General features: G+C 40.4%; 1 protein-coding gene across 3 annotated transcripts in view; it reads right to left on the bottom strand.

Moving 5' to 3' along the window:
- Positions 1-25,155, bottom strand: part of DACH1 (dachshund family transcription factor 1) — a 295,749-nt gene that overhangs the window by 126,292 nt on the left and 144,302 nt on the right. For 2 of the 3 annotated variants that reach the window (XM_088139521.1, XM_088139522.1), the window contains exons 3-4: positions 18,745-18,906; positions 3,745-3,945 (exon numbers count right to left, since the gene is read on the bottom strand). In XM_088139521.1, the coding sequence (XP_087995647.1) occupies positions 3,745-3,945; positions 18,745-18,906 (363 nt within the window). The remainder of the gene's footprint in view (positions 1-3,744; positions 3,946-18,744; positions 18,907-25,155) is intronic. The other variant, XM_007424218.4, reaches the window with a different exon arrangement.

Here is a 25,155-nt window from a genome sequence, read left to right on the forward strand (position 1 = left end):
TTGCCCAATAACCAAACTTCCATGGGCAGACGGTTTAGTTACTAAAAATATCAGAAGATACCAAAAACATACGTAGGGCTCCATAACTTACTTGGACAGGCAAAAACAGATGGATTGCCAAGCATCTGGCAGGCATGCTGAGTCTGGATGTCTTTCTTACATATTCTACGGTAGGTCAAAGTTCTTTATGTCTAAATCATCATTGTAATAACGTTGCTTCATAAAGACAGTGCTTACCAAACTCATCCATGTTTCTCAAATTTCTTAAGTGCCTATTACTCCTTAAATTTTGGCTGATTCTTTGCATGAACGTTTCAGTAGAAATTAACACGGTTAGATGATATTTCACATCAAGAAGTTTCATACTTTGTGGGCAAATTAAATCATCATCATCATTATCTATGTCTGTACTTATTCAATTCCCCCATCACCTTCAACAATCTACAGTAGTGTTGGTTTCTTTCCGGCGTATTATATTTTTAACTGTCATTTAATTATTTTCATTTGATATTTTGATATTTTATTGGGTATCATCGTATAGTATGTTTGCATGATAATGTTAGCTAGTATAGCCTTCCTTTAGAATAAAAAAGGGCCATCAAATAAATGATTGGCAGTTAAATTCACAAATTGGTAACTTGATTTGTATTCAGAACTCTCACTATTTTCTTGGACTACTTCTCTAATTTTTTAACACTGGGCTACAATAAATTATCCAATGGTTTTTCAACCCTGGAAATCACTAATTCTGTAGGCATTGATAGATTTACATATGTGAATAAATATATATATATATATATATATATATATATATATATATATATATATATATAAATAAATAATGCAAGGACATAATGAGTAGGGGAAAAAAATCTCTTAAAACTCAGGGACCCCACTAAAACAAATGGTATTAACAGGCAAAATCTGTTTAAAAACACAAGTTGCAAAAATATGTAATTTTGCTTAATTTCCCTTACATAATTGGCATTTCAGTTATTAAGTACTTGGCATTTGAAAAAGTGAAGATAATTATGCATTATAAGATAAACTCCAGAAAAGGGCCCACATTAATTAGTACAAATCACAAAGAACTGTTTTTTTTGTTTTTTGTTTTATTCTAAGCATATCATAGTCTCAGTTTTAAATGTCAATCTTGTTTCAGTGGGTTAGCAGTGTTGGTTTCAAAGATCTCAGGAGCCTGCCAAGGATATCTGAAAACCAAACAGAAGCTGGGAAAACATATTTTAAATATATAATTTATAAGATTGTCTTTTTTTGTGACAGTGATAAGGGAAGCAGCAGGAAATGCCAGAGGGTAGATCATGATGTGAAACCACGAGACATCTAAAGCCAACATCTGACTGACTAGCAACATCTTAGGCACAACTGAGCACAAATGAAAAACATGCTTGGAATAATGGTACCTAGAAAAATAAAATGTACTATTCCCTCAATTTTAAGATGCTGATATGCCTTTTGCCTTATCGTAGTGCAAACGCATGGGTTTCAAATAACGTCGAAAATAGTATCTCAACTCTCTTGCAGTAGATCGGGGTCCACTTTACATGCTATCACTGAACAGGACTAAATGTTATAGGAATAGCACCCAAGAGAGGACTCACAACCGGATTTAGCCTACTTTGCTTCTGAACTACAGCAAGGAGTTCCTTCAAAAGCCAGTGGCAACTTCTCCACTCTTCATTCTCCAGCAAATCATTGATCATCATCACCATCATCATTAATGGGGCCACATAGCTATGATTTGAAAAGTCACAGATAAATTAACAGACACAATTGGTTGCACTGTTTATCACCTGCTTCGCACCTAAAGGTGGCTAAATCTCACTACCGTCTATCAGTCCTGCAAGCACGGTGTTATGATTAGGGGTGTGTGGCACCTTGGATTCAAGGCCAAAATTTGGTTTAGAGCATACTAAGGTGCTCACAGAGCATCGGTCAGCAACCCCTCAAAGCAAACAGTGTCTTCCCGGCGTTGAGCCACAGCTGTTGATGGCTCCCTTCTGGTTTGCAGCAAAAGATGCAGTGGCTTTGCAGAATTATTTTCACTCTGATGAGAAACTCCTGAATGTTTCTTTCAGGAGTTGTAGACAAATCAGAAGTGTCTACGATGTGTGTGTGTGTGTGTCAAAAAAGACAAGATGGCACGTGATTGAAGCCTTTCCCCCCTTTACAATGCACGTAAAAAAGGTGGGGGGCTTCAACTGAATGACGGTGGCCTTTCTTTTTTTTTTTACAACACACAAATACACAAACACACATACACACAGAAAGGCCTCTGTGAGCTACAAAGAACCTTTTGGCCTCTGAATCCAAGACAATTACGAGAACAGAGACTCCAGTAGCTCTGAGATAAAAGCCACATATTGGGTAAACAGCGACATGATCAAAAGTTGGCTTCTGTCACGGCATATTTATCCAGCTAACAAAACATTTATTTATAAGAGAGAAGTTGTTTTTTTTTCTGTGGAGTTTTTAAATACCACCTTTTATTAACCATTTGCTCAAACAAAGGAATGGAACAAAACTAAGAAGTGCAGGAAAATATTGCTTTAGAAGTTATGAATGACAGAACTGAACTGATCTCCAGCTGATTCCTGTCACGTTTTAGGGTCCTCCAGAGGCAACATTTCACTCCGTAGCTGGTTGGACCCGGAGCCAGCCACAGTGGAGACTCTGTGGTGCCACAGAAGTGCTCATAGCGTAAGCACATTACAGTGGGAAATAAGAGATTTGGATTGACATCATTCTCTATAATTTTAAACGCGTGATATTTGTATAATTTAATTCATATGACCAATGCAATTTAACACCAGAAAGTTGCAGCACCTAGCCAATTTTGGCTGATATAGAAAGTGAAGCAGGGCCCAACCTGGTTAGTCGTTGGATGGGTGACCACTAAGAAATCTCAGGCTGCAGGCTAGGAAGGTGAAAAAAAATCCCACAATGTCTCAGAATGCAGTGGTAAACCATGTAATGCCAGAAAAACTGTGTGAATGTGTCCATATAAGTCACCAGAAGTCAACTCTGACTCTAAATTGATTTTATACGTAAAAATACGTAAGCTTGCTTTTAATCCACTATCAAATTCCCTTCTGCCTTATCTTTACACATTTTCTTGCTTGCTTTAATTCTCTCTCTCTTATCTGCACTGTTTTTGAACCAAAGGGCTTTTTTATTTTATTGTTTTCCCATTTTAAGAATACTAGATTTGAAGTTTTACAATATACATTCAAAGATCTGGAGTCACAATTTAGAGTTGTGTTAAATCTTGCAGAATCATAACAATGCTTATCCCTAAAGGGAACAGTGTCATGGCTATGCGGGTATAGATGGGAAGAGAGCTTTTTTAAAATATATACTTTAAATTCTAATGGACTACTTAGGAGGGATGGGGGGGAGGAGGGGGAGGAGGAGGAGGAGGAGGGGGGAGGAAGAAGAAGAAGAGAGGAGGAAGAGAAGAGGAGGAGGAGGAGGAGGAGAATGACAATGGAGGAGGAGGAGAAGAAGAAGAGGAGGAGGAGGAGGAGAAGAAGAAGAGGAGGAGGAGGAGGAGGAGGAGGAGGAGGAGGAGGAGGAGGAGGCAGAAAGAATGACAGTTTTGTCTTCTAATAGCAGTATAAAACAAGTATTGGAATGACCAATGAAGTCATCGCTCAACTATTTCTCCCCACCAGGACGGATCTTCTGCGCAGAACCCCAGCTTGCCCTGTGCCCATAGCTCACCCTTGTGTGTGGGGCAGGTGCAGTTCCCTCGCCAGTGGCCATGAGGCAGTAAGTCCAGTTCTTGACTGAACGGTTTATCAGCAGTTTGAAATGAGAGGAATGATGATCTAATCTTACATCTCAGCAGAGCGGATGAGGGCCGCATTCCTCTGTGCGCGGAACCCAGAGCGAGAGAGAGAAGCCGTCCGCCTTTGCCCTTTCCTAGAGACGGAAATATTATTAGAAAGGACATAAACAGACTAATTAAATCACAGCGGTATGGCCGAGATGACAGCTGGTACAGCGTGTGACTGAGCCGATCCATATCGCGAACTGAGAGGCCCTTCACTTGCAATGCACTTGCTCTTAGGCGCGCTCCATGCTGGTTGGACAGACTTTAAATAATAACATGTCTTCCGCAAGGCTAAGGCGACTTCAAGGAATAACAACGTTGGGGGGAAAAAGGTTTTCTAAGCAAGAAGCCTTTGTGCCACCAAGGGGTGGGGAAGAGAGGCAAACGGGGAAGGGGCTCGGGGAATCTGGTTTGGAGATAAAGATGCAGTAACATCAGCACCTTTCACCAGCAGGACCCCTGAAAACCAACACTCGTTGCTCTGCATGCTGCGATGACAAATAGAGCTACAGGCACGGTCCACGAGGCTCTGCGGCAGCTACATTAACTAACAGATCTGCCCTTTGTGAAGGAAGCCGTATCCGTTTCATTAGTGCAGCCTCTAATTCAAAACTGTTGAAAATGAACTGCACACACTGTTTTAATAACCACATTCCTAGTCATTATCAAACGGGCAATTCTCTCAGCGCTGAATAAATGGAAAGGTCTATCTTTCCATTAAACCCTGCTGTTCAGGAAAGCCACATTCAAAACCTTGGTCCCCTCCTGTTTGTTCTTCCAGCAATCGCTGATTTCTCCATCACCGCTGTCAAAGCCATCCCCAGTTCCCAGCACACAAGGTACATTTATTCATCAATGCCTTTTAAAAATAGCAAATTAAGTGATTGTCTGCGGGCCTGGCATCTGCAACCTGAGGCGCTCCGTTCTTCCTTTTGGAGGATACTGAATCTTAGACAGTGTGAAAATGCTCGCCTGCACCCCTCAGCCCGTCCCCACTGAGTGCAAGACAATCTGGTGCAGATCACCAAAAGTGACTCCTTGGGGAGACCCACTGCAAACAAATGATATCTGCCAATCTTCTCTTCCACGCGTGTTGAGAAAACACAAGAAATACGCCTCATTTCTGATCTCAGGATCCCTAAAGAAGGACAACCGACATTCTCAGTGTTTGCAAGAACAGATCACTGAATAGAAATTATTTATCTATTCACTGCCCTCTGGGAGCATAACAGGCCAACTGGAAAGTTTTTTTTTTTTTAATCATTCTTTATTTAAACGTGTGGTTTTTTAAATTAAAAATACTCAATTATAATGTTGCTCTTTCTGAAAAAAAATAAATAAATAAGCTGCTAATGAAATCTAGTTTTATACAAAGAAGTGACAACCTGGATTTCTACCGCCCTACAACTAAAACGGTGATCTTTTACTACATAAATTGTGCTAAAGGCCGGTTTCTGCAAAAAAGAAAAATCACAGTAATATACATAGAGTCTGTATTTTTATTTTTATTATTATTATGGGCTTTCTTCATTACCAGATCCCAAGGTCCAACTTGTATCCCTGTGGTTCTTTCCAGCAAAACTAACCCCACAATATCTTCCCATCGACATCTGGAATCTCTTTCTCCACCAGCCATTTAGGTAAATTTCTCCCTCCCCAACCTTCTCTCCCAGCCAGAAGGAAAAGATACCAGTCCTTTATTATGGGGGTACTTTACCCCCATAGATCAAAACCAAGTAGATTAGGGAGGGGGTGACTTTTTACCCTCAAACTGAGAAATACAAGGGGAAGAGCTCTGCTATTGCCATTTCTCAAGGCTGAGAAGAGCAATGAAGCAGGGGTGATCAAAACCATTCCAGCAGGGGCTTCAACGGTCACCCATCGGGTCATCAGCATATATTGACCAAATTCAGCCTTTGGTACTGAATCTGGAATCGTCATTTCTTGCAGTTCTCAGCATCGGGCCCTTTTGCCCTAATATTGGCATCCCCGCCCCCAACCTTCCCTGACGGCTTTTTTCCTTCTCTGTTTAGATATTCAGTTGGGAAGTTAAGTTAGTGGTTGAGCTGCAGGAATAATAATCATAATTTAAAAAAAAGTACTGTCTTTTTTTCCAACGGAATACAACAATAAATCAAGCATCGATAGCATAAATATCAACCCTTACTACTTCTGTTCCATGGATCAACCAAGGTTGGGCCAATCATCATCAGCTCTTGCAGATTAAGGACAGACGCAAACTGCTGATGTCAGCAAGGTAATTTTTGCCCTAGGCTTCTTTGGTTATTTAAATCATGTGAGGGGTCTGGAGATCATTTAAATGTATGAATGCATATTTATAAAAAAGAATAATATTAACTGTACTCATTTTATTTTTATCCTGGTTCCACTCATTATTTTAAACCGAACCTGCCACCTGTCAAATCAAACCTGCCTAACTGATCCAGCCGTGCAGCTATCAATAACCTCTGTACTGATCAACCTGTTATCCAGTTTCCAGTTGTTCCAGTTGAGGTGGACCTTTTTCATCTCAGCTACCACCAAGGTTTACTGAGCGGCCATATTTCCTTGCAGGACATAGAAAGTGTGACTGTTCAAACTTCACCTCCCAGATATTCAAAGGAGGCAATTCCTCCTTCCTTCAGCTGTCACCAGACTGTCTTCTAAGACATCATTCTGCCCTGAGGAGACCAGCTAGGGAGAACTTAATGGAGAGAAGAGGAATGAAAAAGCAGTAAAGAACCTAGAAAAACAGAACAACTGGGGACAAATAAACATTGCCTGCATTCCTTCACACGCCAGTCTCAAAGGAAGTTATTATTGATTTGATCCACTCTAGGAGCCCTAGGTTGGGGGTTTCCTTTCCTTTCATTACACAGAATAATGTCCCTGTGATGTAGGCTGGGCTAAGAGAGTAAGTGACTGGCACCAAGTCACCCAGGGACTTTCTCTCAAACTTTCATATCAAGTACATCAATTAGACTCTCCCCCTGCTCCAATTCCCAAGGAAGTTAGGAAAGTAAATTTACTGCAGAGAATTAGACAGTCATACATTCAAGAAGTTTTCCATCTGAAGATACTCAGGAATTGTGTTAATCCTGAGATCTGAATCCTGAAGTCAACAACCATGTGGCGACTCATTTCCTGCCTTTGAAGATCAGTTTTTCGTCCCTTGTTTATAAAACGTCCTTCTCTGGAAGAGAATGACTATGGCATATGAATTTGGGGTAGGGACAGTGGAAAGGTTAGAAGGAAGGGAGGATATGAAAATTATCTACAGATAACACTCTTTTATCACCTAGTTCTTCTATGTGATACAGGCATTATTTCACTGATGAGCTGACTGATTCATATGGTATGAGGAAAAACCTTGCCCACCGTTGAATCCATGAGAAATACTGCCCAACCACCTAAAGCACTCTAGATCTGGGATGGAATCCCATTTTACAAAGCCAACCATCTCGAAGTTGGAGATGGGACCTCTGGGGAACCAAAACACTGCCCCTCTGGGTTTTGCATGCTGACATTTTTGAAGTCTAATTTGCTTCTATTTAGTCTCTTGTGTCTGGAATATAATTTCATGGGTTGAGGAAGACTGACCTATGCTAGCAAGCTCACCTTGGAAGATGAGCAGGGTTATGGGCTCCTAATGCTTGGGGTAGCCCGTTATCAGTTGGTGAGAGCTGACGGGGCAGAAGTATTGGCGTCAAAGTCTGCCACAAGGTTTGATTTCTCCTTGTATCTCCACACTCTGTGCTCCTACCCAGATTTGCTCTTATTATTTCAGGATAACATGCCTGGCTTGAATAGCTAATAAAATTAAAATAGCATTTCACAGAACAGGATTTGGTTGAAATACTGTACTTCTGCAACACACCGCAGAAGTATAAATATTTAGTTATTTCAGAATACTTCCTTCTTTACCTTGGTGGAGAAAAACCACACAATTCTTTAGTATGGTTTAGCAATGGAGCACAGTCAGCCATATCACAGCATGCTAAAAATAACATGTTACTAAAACTGTGAAGGTAATTGTGCTTATACCCAGAATCATAGCAAAACTCTTTTAAAAAAAAAATAGAATTATAAACACACTGATTAAAAAAAAAAAGGAAATTTCATATTACATAAACAGGCTGGGGTCTACCACAAATAAGCATAACAAATAGCTGCTATACTTTATAAATATATCTTGAACCATATTCATTACATAGATCTAACCTACCTAATACTAATTTATTTCTTAGGATCTTAGGAAGCACTGATAGTCCATTCGAATTTTGTTTATAATGAATTCAGGTTTTCTACAGTTAGAAAAACAGTTTTTCAGCAGTTACAATTTCATTTGCAATGAATACTACTAACCCTGTAAGTTCAGTGTGAAAGTGGGGAAGCATTTCCCCTTATTTTTAAACACTACTATGATTTAACAAGAACGTCCTGTTTCTTTTCCCCCTAATCGTTTTGTAAATTTGCTAACTGCTGCTAAGAGTATTACATCAAACTTACATTACTTCAAGTTCTCAACAGTGAAAAACAAAACAAAGAAACAATTCCTGAAATCTGAAAGAGCCAACAGAATTTAAACACTCTCTCCTAACTACTTAATAACCTTAAATTTACAGTACTTTTTCTTTTTTCTTACAGTCTTGATTTTTCAGATTAATGACTGAACAGAGCAGACTTTCCCAGGGAAAATGGATGAACCCGTGTGTTCAGGAGGACAATCGTATGCTTAACACAAAATATATTCTCTGGAGATTTTAATGTAGTGCTTTATAATGAGTCAGTGGTAGCAGTTTTAGCCACCAATCTTAGCACGGCTGATAAAAAGACCTTGAATGATTGCCAAATTCAGGTCAAATGTCCGAAGGAACTTGCTACGGGTTTTGTATTGTTCCTCTGTTTAAAGTTCTTTAGCCCAAGGAGAGACACAAGTATATTACATCTAATTAATTTGTCTTGGAACGCATTGATTTTCTGAAGTCTGAATTGGGCACAGGCTGCATTTTTAATTATGAAATCTGTACAGAACAGAGGCAGAAAATATGGTTTAGTTTTAGAAAGGAAGGAGCCCCCTAAAGAAGAAAGGTGGTGAATCCTAATTTGTTAAACACCCCAGAAATCTCAGGAAGGAGCAGCACCGCCACTGAATAGAGACTTTCTGAAAGAGCGTGCTCCGGCTTTTCCACCCTCCAATTTGGAATCTGCTCACAGTACTGCAGCTTAACCAAAAAGGATTAACTCTCATACCCAACTGAGAACACAGATAATTCTCAGTAATTGGTAAAAAATGAAGATGAATGGGGCTGAGCGATAAGGAGCAATTAGCTCATCAGCAGTTACAGCTGTGCACTCAGTCCGGATCCATCTCTGGAGCCTCAGCCCCTTTTAAAGAAGCAAGGCAGGAGAAGCACAGGACATCTTCTCCCAGCCCCCCCAAAAAACTGGGGATATATTTGCCCATCCTCCTCCCCTCTCCCGCCTCCTCTCCCTCGGTAAGACGACACCTGTCATAGCATTCGGCGTAAATTGCTCCCTCTCCGAGGACCTGCGTCTACGGCTCATCTTCTTTTTAAACTTCGAGAGAAGGCGGGAGAGGGGACGCCCAACCCAAATGACTACTGTAGACAATCTTAAATTCCCTGTCAATCGTTTCATTACGGCAGCATCATCTGTTTGAAAATATAAGCAATTCCCTCATCTAATTATAGAGAGGATTTGAGGTTCATTAACATTGCCAAGGAAGAGATTCAGATGTGCAATTGCGGAGCTAGGTTTCTGGCCAGCGTGTGTTCCCTCTGCTTTTTCAAGGACTCAAGACTTTTTTTTTCCTCTTCCCTTTCCTGGAGCCATAAAATTAATCCTTCCTTCTAAAACAGGCCCACAAAATGAGAAAAATGAAATGACTACATTTCGTACAGTTCTCTTTCTGGAGGTAGCTCACTTGAGGAAACCCTTTTTTAATGAAGGGTCCTGCTGCTCTTCTAAAAAGCAAGAAACAACAAATGTATTTTTTTAAAAAGATATCTGTTTATCTTGGGCAACAGATCTGGACTTATAAACACAGCTCTTACTTTTGGGAATACTGTACATTTGTGCAGATAAAAGGAAGTCTAGTGTGTCAAAAGCACCCCCTGTTTTCAACACATCTTGTGGTTGTTATGCACTATTCTAAGTCAATATTACGTTTCCTAACTGTGTTTAGAAAAGGAGAACACTGAAGTCTTTGTGATTGCTTCATTTCCTTCAAGAAATAATAGCAAGAGTTTTTAAAAAGTATAATTGCAGTTCAAACAATGACATTTGTTTCTGGAACATCTGTTTTGAGATCACATTATAAATGAACTCATTTCCGACCTTCAAGTAATTTACTATTGTTGATCATTGTTTACAAGATATGTAGTTCACCCATTAGGTAATGGCAAAAGTTCTTCTCGGATCCTTAGAGAATGGCTCAGAATGTTTTCACAGTATTTTTCTGACATTAATGGCTAGAGCAGGAACACAGATAAGCCCCACGCCACAGCAATTGGCTATACCTCTTTTTTTCTGAGTAGCAAATGTCCTTGTTTCATTTTCAACCATTTTCTCCCAAAGTAACCTGCATTTTGATATTACAGTATTCACAAAATGCCTTGTTTAAGTAGACTTAAATGTTCTGCAGGCCTTTGGAAGGACAAACTCTAATGCCTGCTAGGGCCCAAAAGTTCAAAGATATATTCTTGCAGAATAAATATCAGGGATGGTTCTGAACAGCATTCACAGAGAGATCCCCAAAGGTGAAGTGAAGAGGTCTTTGTCCAGGAACTTGAGGATCACAAGCATGAGGTCCTGTGAGGTTTAGCATCCACAGAGGACTGCCTTGCTTCCGTTAGCTCAAGATTTATGGCAGCCATGATAAACATGAGTCTATCCCAAACCACAATAGTCTGCCAACCCCACCAGGTAGACCGGACCAGGAAATAAGATCTGCTTTTCCCCTGGTCGCTTTGATAACAGATCTTGCTTATCTTCACCAAGGTCATCTTCCTCACTCTCTCTATAGTCCAATAGAAGAAGCCACCTGCATTTGGATTGGTGCTCTGCTGAAGATGATCTGTGGCTAGAGGAACCAACAATAGCTTCATTGTTACAAGGCAGATCAATATCTGCTCATGTTGGACCTGAAATAATGGAGATTGTATTACAATCTCCCAATCCAGAAAGCAGATGCATCCAGAGAGTTGTCTCAAGTTTTTGTAATGATTTTCCTGAAGTCCTAGTCAACAATCCTATCAGGAGGATAGTATCTGCACAGGGTGGTGAAAGGATGTGTGTCATCTATGCCATCACTCCCAAATGGCCTTAGCGAAATTGTATGGCTTAGAGGATCCCGTGGTCTTCTGGGCAACGGAGGGCAACGAAGGAGGGGTTAATGCCTGAAGCACAGATGGCAGAAGACTCGCTGTGAGCAGTTTGAAGAGAGGTAAGAATCCATCTGCACACTCGCTCTGTAGTGCTGATGACAAAAGAGAAATCCTATATCTCTGTCACCAGCACAAAGACAGCCAGCAGAGGCATTCGAAATAGGGCATTCTCCACAGGGAAGCGATCAACAATCAGTCTGCATCTAGTTCACAAAACCCTTTTTGTTTCTCAGACAGCCCCCCAGGGCACGCCATGGAAATTTAGTAACAAATCACTGACCATCAGCAGTGTGATCTTATGCTGGTTCCAGCAGAAAAGGAGAGAAAAATAATAAGATCTGTTAGGTCTTTAGATAGGCACACGGAGAGACAGAGCCTTTCCCTAAAACATATTTTTAAAAACCCAAACCCCTCTCCGTACTTCCTTTAGTGACATTGTGGCACTGCTGACTCTGTTTGTACACAAATGTTGCCCAGTGCTGCAGTTTCATCCATCTGCTTCACACTTTTTAGGTAAAATCATCTTTAGTTGCACTAATGTCATTGTTTTAAGGGAACCAGAATCCACTTAGCTGAGATTCACTATCTGAACATGTTACACTGGAAAGTTTTCTGCTTGTTTATCCTGAGGACGTGAACAAGTTATATGGAATTCATGTGGGCGTTACTAGTTGCCAGGGGTGTTCAGGATTTGGACCATGGAAGGAAGGAATGTTTGGACAGGAATCCAGCCTTCAACCTTCCCTTGGTGACATGGCTGATGGAAAAGATGGCAGCGTCTCTAGTTAAGGTAGTCTGAGGAAAAACTGATTGCTTGGATCCAGTTGTCTAGATTCTGGTCTGAAACTGTGACAGAAATAGCCTTCGTTAGCCTGGTACATGACTTACAACAGGATTTAAAGGGGAAGAAGAGATTCTCCTATCCTATGTGTTCTACAGGATTTTTCAGTGGCCCCATACACCAAACTGACACTTGTATTTTTCTGGCAAGATGAGACTTAAAAAGGATGTTGGGTGGCATGAATATCTTTTTGGCGGTTCCCTTCAGCTGATTTTGTTGGAATGTACTCAAGCCATTCAAGTCCACACGTGACTCCCACATCTCAGGTTGTGTATCTTAACCGCGCACTTCCCTTTAAACCTGAATGGAGCCCATGAGGTATTTAAACTTGACTACTGTGATATATACAATCTAGGGCTGCCTTGAAGACAGTTTAAAAGATAGACTCTAATTTGTTAATGGGAGATCAGGACTCAGTAAGTACTCAACGGAGTGCCTCCTCAGGTATCTCCATGCCAAACTGAAAGCCCTCTTGCTACACTCAGCTGTAGGGTCTTGTTCCTCATTAATATCAGCTCCAGGTGCTCTGCTTATATATTTACCGGTAAGATTTTCTAGGTGGTTACAAACTATGGAACTGAAACTGGTCTCACAAAATTTCCGTTCAGTACAGTCCACCCCAACCATGGCTGTGTCGCCAAGGTTCTTGAGCTGGATCTAACATATATCATAGACCTTTGAGGGGGTTCAATCCTTCTTTTTTGATGCTTTAGTCATCTTAATGTTTATTTATTTCTTTATATTTCTTTATATATCAAGTTTGTCACCGCCCATATCATTAAAAAGCGACTCTGGGCGGTTTACAGAAGAGATACAATCCATTAAAATACAATATTAAACCATCTTAAATAATTAATAAATAAATTCCAAGGGATGATAAAATTGGTGAACAGCTCAGGGAGTGTCGTCAGGGTGCCAGCCACCGCCAGGATTGATTACAACTCGTCACCCAGGGCAGAGCCAGTCTTAAGCCCTTTCCAGAAAACCAGGAGAGTAGGGGCCCACCGCACCTCTGGGGGGAGAATATTCCCAGGCGGATTCTCTCCTCCTAGGCCCCCCAGCCAATGTTCTCTCACTGATGGGGTCTGCAACATGCCCTCTCTGTCTGGCAGGGTGGGACACGTTGGTGTAATGGGGGTGAGAGAGTCCCTCAGGTAACCTGGACCCATGCCATGTTTTATTCCAGACAACACTTTGTGATGTCCCCAAAGTCTGCCTATCAAATCATAATGAGCCATAAACCTCAATAACAATGGTGGGCAAGCCTTCCCCTCAATGAAGAGGGTCAAACTGAAAAGATATTCATCCATTCAGAAGTGCTCAGAGGAAAGCAATATCAAGTTCTACACTACTTTTTTTTAGAAAGTATATTATGGAAATAGAATCTTTCCTGAGAATACTGTGGTGGTAGAGAGCTGGAAAAGTTCCTAAAGTTTCCTAACCCATTCTTTGCCTAACAGCTCCATTTTCTGTTTCTTTAGTGCTCTTAAGGCAACTGCACTCTTAGATATTGGCTCTGATTAGCATAACATCTCCTCCTCCCTGCGGGTGGAATATCAGTTCCTACAAATGAGAATAAACTGACAGACCTCTCTGAGGTATCCTAGAAGAGAAATCCATGAAAATGATGCATTCTCACTTTCTTTCAAGGAATCCCATTACCTTCACTTTATAATGACCCAGATGCACAGACCACTGTCTGCAGTGACATAAAATTATTCATTTTCACAGCAATTTAAAGGAATGAACCCTTTAAGGGCTGTGCTCACTGATCAAAAAGGCCAAGCTCTTAGGGCATAGAAAGCTCTGAGAAAGCCACATCCTCTAGAAGACTCAAGATGAAGCCTCAAGACCTGAAGACTTTCTTCGGCCTGCCTACGCAGGTCCATGCATGAACTAAACTTTGCTAGCACAAAACTATCAAAACAAACTGGTCGTGTGCACACACCTGTGGGGATAATGTGTCTTGCAAAGTAGAATAACGATGCACTTTCTTGGCCTTCCGCTCATTTTAAATTAAGACACAGGACTGCAGAAACCATGCTTTTACACTGAACAGTCCATTGCTGATATCAAACCTTTTATTGCAAATTCAAAAGGGGATCTTTATTTAACGGGCCCAACTTTTGTTTTAAATAAGGTATCTCAAGACTAAACCCTTATGCATATAAGAGTTTCCAGTGCTGCCTTGGGTAGGCTTTACTTTAAACAACTCAGCTAAAATAATTTATCTCTACTCCATGCTCTGTGAGAAGTTGCCACTAAATAGAATCCCGGACATTTTTCCTCCTTATCTTCAGTGCTGCTGGTATCAGCCAAGCTGTCAGAAGACCGTGCCTGATATAAACAAGAGATTGCAGAGACATCTCAGTAATCAATATAAAGAAGGCTACAGTATGGAAGCTACTACTGCATATCATCTGTCTCTGCATCTATTTCTATGACCAAATGAAGCATTAATTCAAATCATAAATCTATGGTGATTTAAAACTGGGACTGAGCACCTGCCTGCTTTAATGATTTATTTTGTACATTTCAGTAAGCAGGAGATTTGTCCATATGAAATGACAGGTCACCTTCAGATGCCAGGACCAGACTGTTTATCACCATGTAGACGAGCATCTCATCTTAGCAAATAAATATTAAACTAAAAAGAATCCGATGAGTTGTGGAAAGGAGAGAGCAAGTATTATAGTCATATATTTTACTATTCCTGCATGCAGAGTTTTCTGTGCATTAAGGGAGTAATAAATGATCAGTTATTATTGTCAATTACCCCATTTCTATTATTTTTAGAGTACCTATATTAAGAGATAACAAATATAATACATTGCGATACAACACAACACAGAGCCAGAACAGTGCAGTGGTTAAAATGTTACACAAGGGTTGGGGGGAACCAGGTTTAAATCCACCCTCAGCCGTAGAAGCTCACTGGTGACCTTCTCATTGTTCTGCCTCCGGTGCAAGGATGTTAACGTCAGAAGTTCATCAAAAGTGTTGAAAATCACACAGCAAGGAGCAGGTGAACGTGCAAAGAAGCCCAAAACTGTAGAAGCTGACAATTATGAACCCTGAATGATTAATTTGAAACAGCCCAAAATATAATTAAGTCTCTATCTCCTCTTCCTAAATATGTCACTATCCAGACTTCCTGGCTCCCAGAAGTATCATTTTTAAACTGCTTTACTTGGGCCAAATTTCATCCAACCTTCATCAAACACAGTAAATGTCTAGAGGAATTTCATCTATAACAGGTTTCATGTTCCTAAAGTGTCTTCAGAAACAGAGAGAGAAGGAATGTTGAAGGACACTCCTGTACTCTCCTAACAGAATTTTATTTCCATTACTGTTCCAACTTATGGCCATGCTTTAATCTCTTCTTTAATTTCAGAACCTCTATGCAAGCTTTCAGTTCAGACCTCTAGAAAAAACCCTTCCCTTCAGCCTGCAGATTTACTGACAGAGAAGAGAGATGTCAGAAGTATAAAGGGGATCTCAGAGGAAAGGAGATCTCCATCAATTTTTGGTATGGCTCTAGACCCACCATTCTTCCCCCACTCCAGTTCCACCCTTCATGTAGTCTTTCATAAGGAAAGATGGACTTCAACAACAGCTGGCTTCTAAGTTTCCATATGAACATGTTCCACTGTTGAACTGAACTTACTGTAAGGAGATTTTTCCTAACACTGAACCAGAATCGGTTTACACGCATGATATGCTTTTAGGTCCCCGTTACTAGTTGCACGGTAGGGCTGGCAAGACTTCAGATTGTAAGGCGCAAAAAAAAAATAAAAAAAATTGGGGGACACAGAGGGGCATTCACACAGCATCTGTGGGAGCTCCTTAAAGCAGCTGAGTCTTTTCCTGGGATTACCCAGCTGCCTTCTGCAGCCGCACCACTGTCTTTGGAAAAGACACGTTTGTTTATGGAGTTACAGACAGATGCTTACAATGACAAGAGTAACTCAGAGTCAAATACTGCCTGAATGACGTCCATTATTAGAATTTATTCTCAGGGCTACTGGAGGAATGAGGACAGCCATATCATGCTTATGGGAATGCCCTCACTACACAAGTTGTAAAGAAAGATAAAACAATACAGGACAGTCTAACAGGAACGATGATGTAGTTGAAGTTCGTAGAGTGACTTTGAGAAGTTTACAGCATGAAGACAGGAAACACAAAGTCTCCTTCAAGCTATGCTCTATTCCTGATGATTACTACGTTGCTTTCTTGGCCGAAGCATGGATGAGGCTTGCCACTGGCTTTTTCTGAGGTGCTTTTTGCAACTTCCCACTCCAGTCTACAGCACTGGAATGTCTTGATAGTTTCCCATCCAAATACTAGCCAGAACCAACCCAGCTTCACTTCCTGAAGGCCAGCCAACGTCAACTAGGTGGTACCCTCTGATGAACTGAGAAGCTAGAATGGAAGTTTTCTCTCTTGAAAAATAACGTTTACACAAATAGCCACTCTAAAAACATCTCCAAGCAGGGATGGAGGAACAATGCAGCTTTATGCCTGTCCCTCAATCTCACTCAATTCAACTTATTTTTGGGTAGATAAATATAGTTAACTGATTCTCCCTACCTGCCACCAAAAAGATATAGTTCTATGCTCATTCAATTTTATCCTTTTAAGTCTTCCAGTAGGATCTCTGTCAAACCCATTACTTAGTTACGACTGGAATTCAATAAACCAGGAGTAGAGACACCAGAGTTTTGCCTTCCTTCCAAAAAGTCACTGAAACCTTGCAGGACGGTGAACCCTCGGACAAGAGTAGTAACATTGCAAGAGATCTCATGTAATGAGGCTAAAAACTGACAAGGCCTTTCTGGCATCTTGTGTGATTTTAGCCATTTCATGTGGGCGATCTTGCTCAAGAAGAAACCTTGCGAGATTTCAGACATTTTTCTTTTGCTACAACTAAGACCTGAAGATGGCACCTGGGTTACAATCCTTGCAAAAGGGTCAGTTCCATGAAACTCAGCATGCGGTTTACCATGAGGCTGCACAGATTTTGCCAAAGACGTACTTTGCGAGGCACGCTGGTGCCTACAAAAGGACCTCCCTTCTAACCTATTAAGCCACTGTGGCGGCTGCCCTGGGTTTCTTCTCCTAAGGAAGCAAGTGGCAAGTGCCTCCTCATGCCTACGAGACAGCCGGGAGCCGCTTACGAAGCAGATGCCAAGCCTACTCAGCCGCCTGGACGATTCAAAGGGAGGCATCTCATGTCAGCAACCACACGGGGCAGATCACCTCTTCTGAATCCTACACATTGACAGCAACACCCACCTTCACCACATACGCATTTCCCAGGCATCCTTCCACGTCCCAGCAAAGGATAAAACACTTCAGTGATAACAGAAATTACCGTTCTTAATATTAACTTTTTAATCTCTGACTAGCCTCCAAATACTCTCTAACAGCCCTCCAAAATATATATATTAAGCAATGGTTTTTGTTCTGTAAGTTAGAAAAACAGAAGACGTTCTTCACCACTTTTCACTTCTCAGTTGATTTAAAGACAGTTGAACTAAAGTTCTTAGGTTTTCCTCCTATCCTTTTCCCTCATGTTTAAATAAGATTTGGGGCTGTTGTTAGTTGTCCTTGTTTCTTTACCCATCCTTGAGGCCAGGTATGGTCATGGCAATTTTGTTCCGTAGACCCGCAGCATTTTCTATGGCTGAAACATTAACAGCAAAGAGGAAAAAACTGCTCGAAATCTGCTGACACGGGCATCTTGGTTCCTTTTGTTCTTGGGTAGGAGTTAAATAATAAATATGTACAGGGAGATCCGGAACAAAAAAGTTGTCAAGCTGTCATCCTTAAGAATAACCTCAAACATTTGCAGAATAGAAAAAGTATATATTAGATTGTCATGTCTGGTTTACATCTATGCAACCTCTGCCATGAACAGCAGTTAACAGAACTCAAATTCAGCTTTCAGTTCACTCACTAATTTATCTCAGAGAGCAGAAAGCAGCCATTATGATGAAATGCCCTTAAAGGCTGTGGCCATTGCAAGAATATTTAAGAAGAAGAAATTGGCTACGTAGATAAACCACGTTCTGTGTGTGTGTGTGTGTGTGTGTGTGTGTGTGTGTTATGAGGCAGAAAGTGTTGTCAAAAGTTTCAAGTATTTAACATGGGAGAGGGAAAAACAAGATACTTTTAGGCATCCATAAAACCAAAATAGCCACTATTTCAAAACTTTTTCTGTCCTTCTTCCTTTTGGATTTAGATAGGCAGGGCTGAAGTACTTTGCTTTCTACGAGCATAACCTGAGTCCTATTTTTTATTGGCCCAGTTGAATTCGGTGAGTTAACAAGAATGGTGAACCCAAAGCATTTTTTGAAGCGCTACCCTGGAAATGATCGGGCTGTTGATTGTTTCCACAGGACAGACAGATTTTCTGATTTGACAGCTTTATTGAACGGTGCATTTTCAGATAGCATATTTAGAGCTTGTTAATGTACTTCTGCAAAAAAAAAAAAAAAAAAACCTGGAAAAATGACAGTGCTTAAAAAAAGACCAGGCTCAAAGGAAAACAAAACTGAACAAACTAAAGCTGCAACTTCTCTTCATGAGGGTAAGAATCTTTGTCAAAATCCTCCTTTCGATCAGAAACTTACCCACAGTAGAATTTAGGTCCCCGTTTTCAGACTCTGCTGCGTGCTGGTTATTATTGGCATGGTAGTTTGACATTGCTTCTAATTTAATTTTTTTCACCTTCATTGCTTCCGCGATGGCAGCGTTGGTGGCTGCGGCCGCAGCAGCAGCCGCAGCTGTCAGACCTGCAACGAAAGAGGAATAACGGCCATGAAATCACAGCTTCTATCGACTGTCCCTTTGAAATCACCCTCTTCCGGGAAATCATGGTCAAGTTCTCAAGGAGCGAACGAGCTTCCAAAAAGGGAGGGAGGAATAACAATCAGCTGAAAATGACAGCAAACTTCTCTAGACCTTTGCGGCCAAGTAAGGTTTGTACAATCGCCCCTTCGTGCTTCTAGTTTTATTAGCTTAAATCCCACTTAGCCCTACTTAGAGGCAACCAACTGAAATCATGGGGATTCAAGTTGGTCATCTTTAGTTGTGTTAAACTAAGGAAGTTATCTCTAATCTCACTGATTTCAAGAGATGTTCTCCAGTATTTAATCCGGATTTGGGCCCTTGTGTTTTTATCCATTAAGCGCTAGGCATAGTTCTGAGCTCCACATTCAAAATTAGGCATACCTCCTAGGCTAAACCGAGAAATGTGGGGAAAGGATTTGTTTTAACCCATGCCCTGCGTGAGATAATCCATTTGCTCAGCCTGCACCTGTTGCTTTGCCTTCTCTTTTATGCTTCACTCCAGCCTTAAAGACTGATGTGCCACCTGAACCCAGTCAATCGTTCTTTCCCAGATGCTGGAAATCAAGAACACTGAAATACGTAAGAAGGATAGTGTAACCCTTAACCAATTTTTAAAAATGAACAAAACCCTTACAACTCCCTACAAAACTCAGAAAACCTGAAAGTCCTGGGATATGAGAGGTTGAATTCCACATTAGACCACTATATTGAAGATACATATCAAGAGTAGTTAGTGTCCAAGCTTACAGATGTCCACAACAACGTGGCCCTCATCTGGGAGGCCTGAAATCTACTTCTATAAAGCCTGGGGCAAAGATGAAACAGCATTCAGAGAGTTTGTTCTAAGAGGTGTCTTATGAATGCAGATAATAAGTGCCGCTTGGTTAGAACCCCAGAACAGAAACCATGATGGAGGTTCTATGCCCACACGGAATTCTATCTGTCTTTGAGATCTGATTTGTGAGCATGAAGACTGAACTTTTTTTTAATAAGGTTCTCTTCAGGTGTACGAGAACTGCAATTTCCAGAGGACCCAGCTCCCAGTCAGCCTAGCCAAGAAAAGGATCAGGTCAATAGATAATAACAAAACTGAAAGCAACAGTTTGCACAATCCAGAAAGTGGAGATACGGTATAGCACTAGCAACATCACAACAAGAAATACACAAGATAAAATATTTATGCAACCTTTTCGAGAGAGAAAGGGGAGGCAATGTCCTTTCACTATCCCGGTTACTTGCACCTATGTCTCGACCTCGCGGTAGACTTATGGTTTCATCATGGCAACCAGCATATTCCGTTAAGAATTTGACTGGAAAAAGTTATTTGCAACAGGAATTTGAAATATCTTTTTTTTTTTAATTAGTCCGAGTGGTATTAGCATGGGAGGAGAGAGAGAGAGAGAGAGAGAGAGGAGGATGTAAATAATGCTGAAAAAAGCCACCCTATTGCAGTTATCATTAATATTCCGAAATTGATAATCTGTTTATGTCTAGCATTTTTCCTGCTGATTATTCAGTGAGACAAGCCACTTTATAAATATCTCATCACTCCAGCGTCACACAAATTTCATCGACAGTGCTTCTGCAGAGCCATTAGCAATATGAATCTAACCATTACAAGAGGGAGGAAAAAATCGAACATGTGGCATTAATACGCAGCCCTGGTTCCTAACCATCTGATAGGCAGATGGTGTAAAGTAGATTCTCCAGCTGAAATGAAGGGGCGCATCATTTAAAACCTTGTTTGCATTCTAACTGATATCGCTGCCATATTGCTATACAGGATGCATCATGGCAATATTTGAACAATCTAGTTTGTTTCAGTCATAAATGTTTACAGCCTTGTTTTTTATCTTTAGATGCATGTTCTGAAGCACATATTTTTAATTTATGAAATCTATTGTTTACTTCTGTGGAACCAGGAGATTAGCAAGGCGAAGGAATACAAAATTACCACTACCACAACTGAAGGACGAATAAAATATTGGGTGTGCATGTGTTTTTCTTCAATAAAGATCGTTAGTAAAGGAATTAAAAAAAAATTAGCTTAGGCATTTTACGCATTACATTTATTCATTAAACTTAACAGCTTTTCCCCCATGTGACAGACTTAGAAGTTTAATGTTATCACACACAGCTCTTCATGTAAAGCTCTCACTGTGTGCAATTAATCTTGTCCCGCAATTCTATTCAAAAAGCAAAACATTAAAAAGTAAAATCCTGCTCGGTAATTGTAGTTCTGAAGGAATCTTCCCTTCCACTGACAGTTCCTATGGATTTATGCAGAAAAGTCTTTTTAAGGGGTCTTGTAGGAGCTGAAGCGAACTTGAATTATAACTCAATTCAACACTCTTCAAGTCTTCAAGCTACGTAGGTCGGGTCAGAACTTCAGCCAGATGCTGACAACCAACTGAAGACGCACAGGATGAGGCCTCACCCAATCTTCTCCTTCGCGTAACACAGCAAAGTGATTTTCTTCATCATACATTTCAAAAGGTTCATTACCAACATTCGAACTTACAAAGTTTAAGATAATGTGAATTTTAAATATTTCGCTGGGTAATACCAAATAAAACGCTTCTGAAAAATGTTTCTGTTATTGTACATCTCGCCACCAAATTTACCTGTTATTTAGCTGACACTGCCAATGTCTTCTTCTGAGATCACCTTTGATGTCAAAGAAGAATTTATCTGCTCTTAAAGGAATTTATGAAATTATTAAAAATATGTAGATTTCAACTTTGCATTTTATAAATGGGGTATTTTATTCTGCAATTATCAATTTTAATTAGCAGCTATTAATTCAATTCTCGTAAATTTATTTGATCTTCTGGCAAGTATAAGTAGGCACACAGAGATATGAATATACTTTCTCATACACTTATTGGACAGAGCATAAGCAGGGCTTATTTCAGCTGGCGTTCACAGCCCTAGGTTGACCAGCTAGAAAAGCTAACCGCTGCACCGGTTTCTGTGTGTTTCAAGGGACTGCCTTAAATTCATGACCACCTTATTATTGTTATTGTCCACTGAGTCAACCCAGTCAACTGAGGGCTGAGAGTGACGGGCCCATTTACTTTTAGGTAAATGTGGCGTGTTTCATTTGGTCCTACCAAGAGGACAAGGTATGAACTGGAATTTGAGCAGCCCCTAACTGTGCTCTGTGCTCAATATACTATTCAAGAAAAATAATTCTTACAAAAGTGTGATAATACTCTGCCTCTTTCTTTCTTTTTCTTTTTTTCTTTTTTCTTTTTTTTTCTTTTTTTTTTTTTTTTTTTTTCTTTTTCTTTTTTTTTTTCTTTCTTTCTTTCTTTCTTTCTTTCTTTCTTTCTTTCTTTCTTTCCTCCTTCCTTTTCCTTTCCTTTTTTCCTTTTTTGGTTCCTTGTTGCAGCACATACTTTAATGCTAACCCACAGGAATCAGGGTAGGCAGACATGAGAGGAAAAGAAAGAAAAAAAGAAAAACAGCAAGTGCAGTGCCAACTTGGTCAACCTAAGGGCATCCCATGAAAACCAATGGGATTTAAATTCCTTAGGGCCAACTTGTCCCATTTTCTTTTCACTACATCTTTTGAAACACGATTAAGTCTGGATCCAACCCGGTGACACCCGTAGCTGCACTGTTTCTCAGGCTGTATCAGCTTTTCAAGTAAAGTTTGATCACTCAGTCAATACTTGATATCCTTAATTTTTACGTAAGCAGACAGAAGAAGTAAATACAATTATGGAGAATACTTTCCCACTTAACCCCAGGTTCCACATGTATATTTCATGCGGCTTGTTCTGAGAACAACTAACATATAGTTAATTTTTTTTCTCTTGTGGGATATCTTTCTACCCACACATTCTTCAGCATAAATTCTCAATAAACAAACAGAGTAAGGGTAGCAGGCTTCACTCATAAGTATATACACAGTGGAAGTAAATTTCACTAAAATCAATTAGAATTACATTGCAGTGTGCAATCATGAGATGCTGCCCAAAATGAAATGAATGTGAAGTTTGCTCAAAATTCAGTGATATGATATAAACTTGCCACCAAGCAAGGAACGCATTTTCTGAGGTTTTTCAGATGTGCATACCGAATCAAAACCATTCAATTAACACTGTCGTCTTTCTAAGCAGTCCTGTCTTCTGAGGCAATAGGTTTTAGTTGTCTTTCAATCTGCTGCATTATTCATTTCAGCACGACCACAAGGTGGGCTATAAATTGTTACTTTATCTAATCAAAGGGGACTTAACTCTAGAGAAGGTCAAAGGTTTAATTTTGTGAAGTATTATCTTACACTAGGAGTTTAACCAAAAAACAGAAGAAGAAAAACAGTCAAGAAATTGGTAATAAATGAATCTTTATAGCCTCAGGCATCGGTCTAGTTTAGTTAATAAACTTTCACTGAAGGTTTCTTTCAACTGTTACGGACAAGGAGGTAAAAAAAAAAAAATCTTAAATTACAGCCATGTGTGACTTTTAAAGCAGGAATTCCTTTTTTTAATTTCAGTCCCACCCCCCACAAACTCTAGAAGACAAAGTCTTCAGTATATTAAGCAAAAATGCATACTTTATAACAGATAAAAAGGAACAGTGAAATCATCTTTGGAGAAGGGGTAAAAACAGCCTTCTGTAAATGTGGAATTTTGCGTCCTGATCTTCTGAAATTTGTACATCAGCACCGATCAATTTATAGGGAAAGAAGACTTAAAAGGAAGTACTTCACAGACACAAATATTTTTCTGCCTCAGAAGAAGAAAAAAAGCATTGGATACCACTCCAACAGCAAAGCTTGTATTTCTTTTGAAATCTATCCTCATTTAATTCAGTTGGATGCATCTCTAAATAAAATTACCAATGCTTCACCAATAAACAAAGCTTTTTTTTCCTTTTTTTTTCTGTTTATTTGTGATGATTATGTTTAGTTTAACAACCTTTTGTGATCCTTGCCCTTTTTGCTGCACACCTACTGCAATGCCCTTTATGTTGGGTTTCCTCAGAAGATGGACCACCACAGAGTGTGGCCAGACTGTCAGCAGAGAAAACCCAGTTTGTGCTTGTTGCATGGATTACCGGTCTGCTTCTGGTCCCAGTTCAAAGTGTTGGTTATTTCCTTTCAACCCCTTTGTGGCCCAGCACAGAGATTCATAAAGGACTGCCTCAACTAATACGAGCCTAAGGACATCTAGAGAGGGTCTGCTCATGGTCCCATCTTGGTAAGAAGTGAGGACAACACAGACGAGGAAGCAGACTTTCTCTGTGGTAGCTCCCATATTGGGAAGACAAGGTCCTCTTTTCAGGCAGTCCAGAAGATTCAGATGCCTCTTTTAGACTTTTATATATGTTGGACAGTATAGATAGGCAGAGTGTCAGTGCTACAAAAGAAAAAGAAATGGTATTTCCATTATGACCTAAGAAGGATAGTCTTCAGCCTGTGCATCCTCACGTGAGACTCTATCTCAGCCTTCCTAACCTGCTTCCTATACCTGTGTGGACTCCCAGAATTCCCCAGCCAGCAGCTCTATTGCTAAGGATTCTAGGAATTGAACTCCTCACATCTGGAAGGAACCCAAACTGGAGAAAGCTACTCCCCAAAATCCCCCCTTCCTTCTCAACCGAAAGCTGCAGCTTCAAGGCACTCTGAAGCTACTCCAGAGGAAATCGAAGCCCGTTCAACCATACAGCATCCATAAAATCATGGTGCCATTGTTTTTGCAAAGCAAAACTTCCCCATTCTCAGAGCATTGTCCTTCCTCTGCCAGTAGGAAGAGGAGAGAATGCACCCCCTTCTCACCCAGCCCAGTAGTTTCAACCCTCATCTTAAAACAATACAGAAAAGAGAATGCAACCCCCCTAAAATATTCCAAAAGATGTTAAGCTAAATTTAATCATCATTTCTAATGTACAGCACAAATACAGTTTGCCACCAATGTGAAATTCATCATGATCTAAAGAACAACTCAGCTCCCCAACTCATGTGTCCTCCCCTAGCACCGCCTTGGTCCCCCAAGAGCCCCTCCCAGAAGGTGGGGCTGAATCGCTGCAGCTGTGCAATCTTGCAAAAAGATGTAGCTGCTTTAATGAGTCACAGAATAATATTGTGTTCCTGCTCTTGCTTATTCTGGCACACCACTTCCAAACTAATCCAAAGCAGGGTCCTAGTGTGCAGGGTCCTAGTGTGCAGAGTCTCTTCCGCTGAT

This window comes from Python bivittatus, unplaced genomic scaffold (genome assembly GCF_059951505.1).
Source record: "Python bivittatus isolate LINGU-HERP-01145 unplaced genomic scaffold, Pbiv_v1 ctg000210_np1212, whole genome shotgun sequence".
NCBI classification, from domain to species: Eukaryota; Metazoa; Chordata; class Lepidosauria; order Squamata; family Pythonidae; genus Python; species Python bivittatus.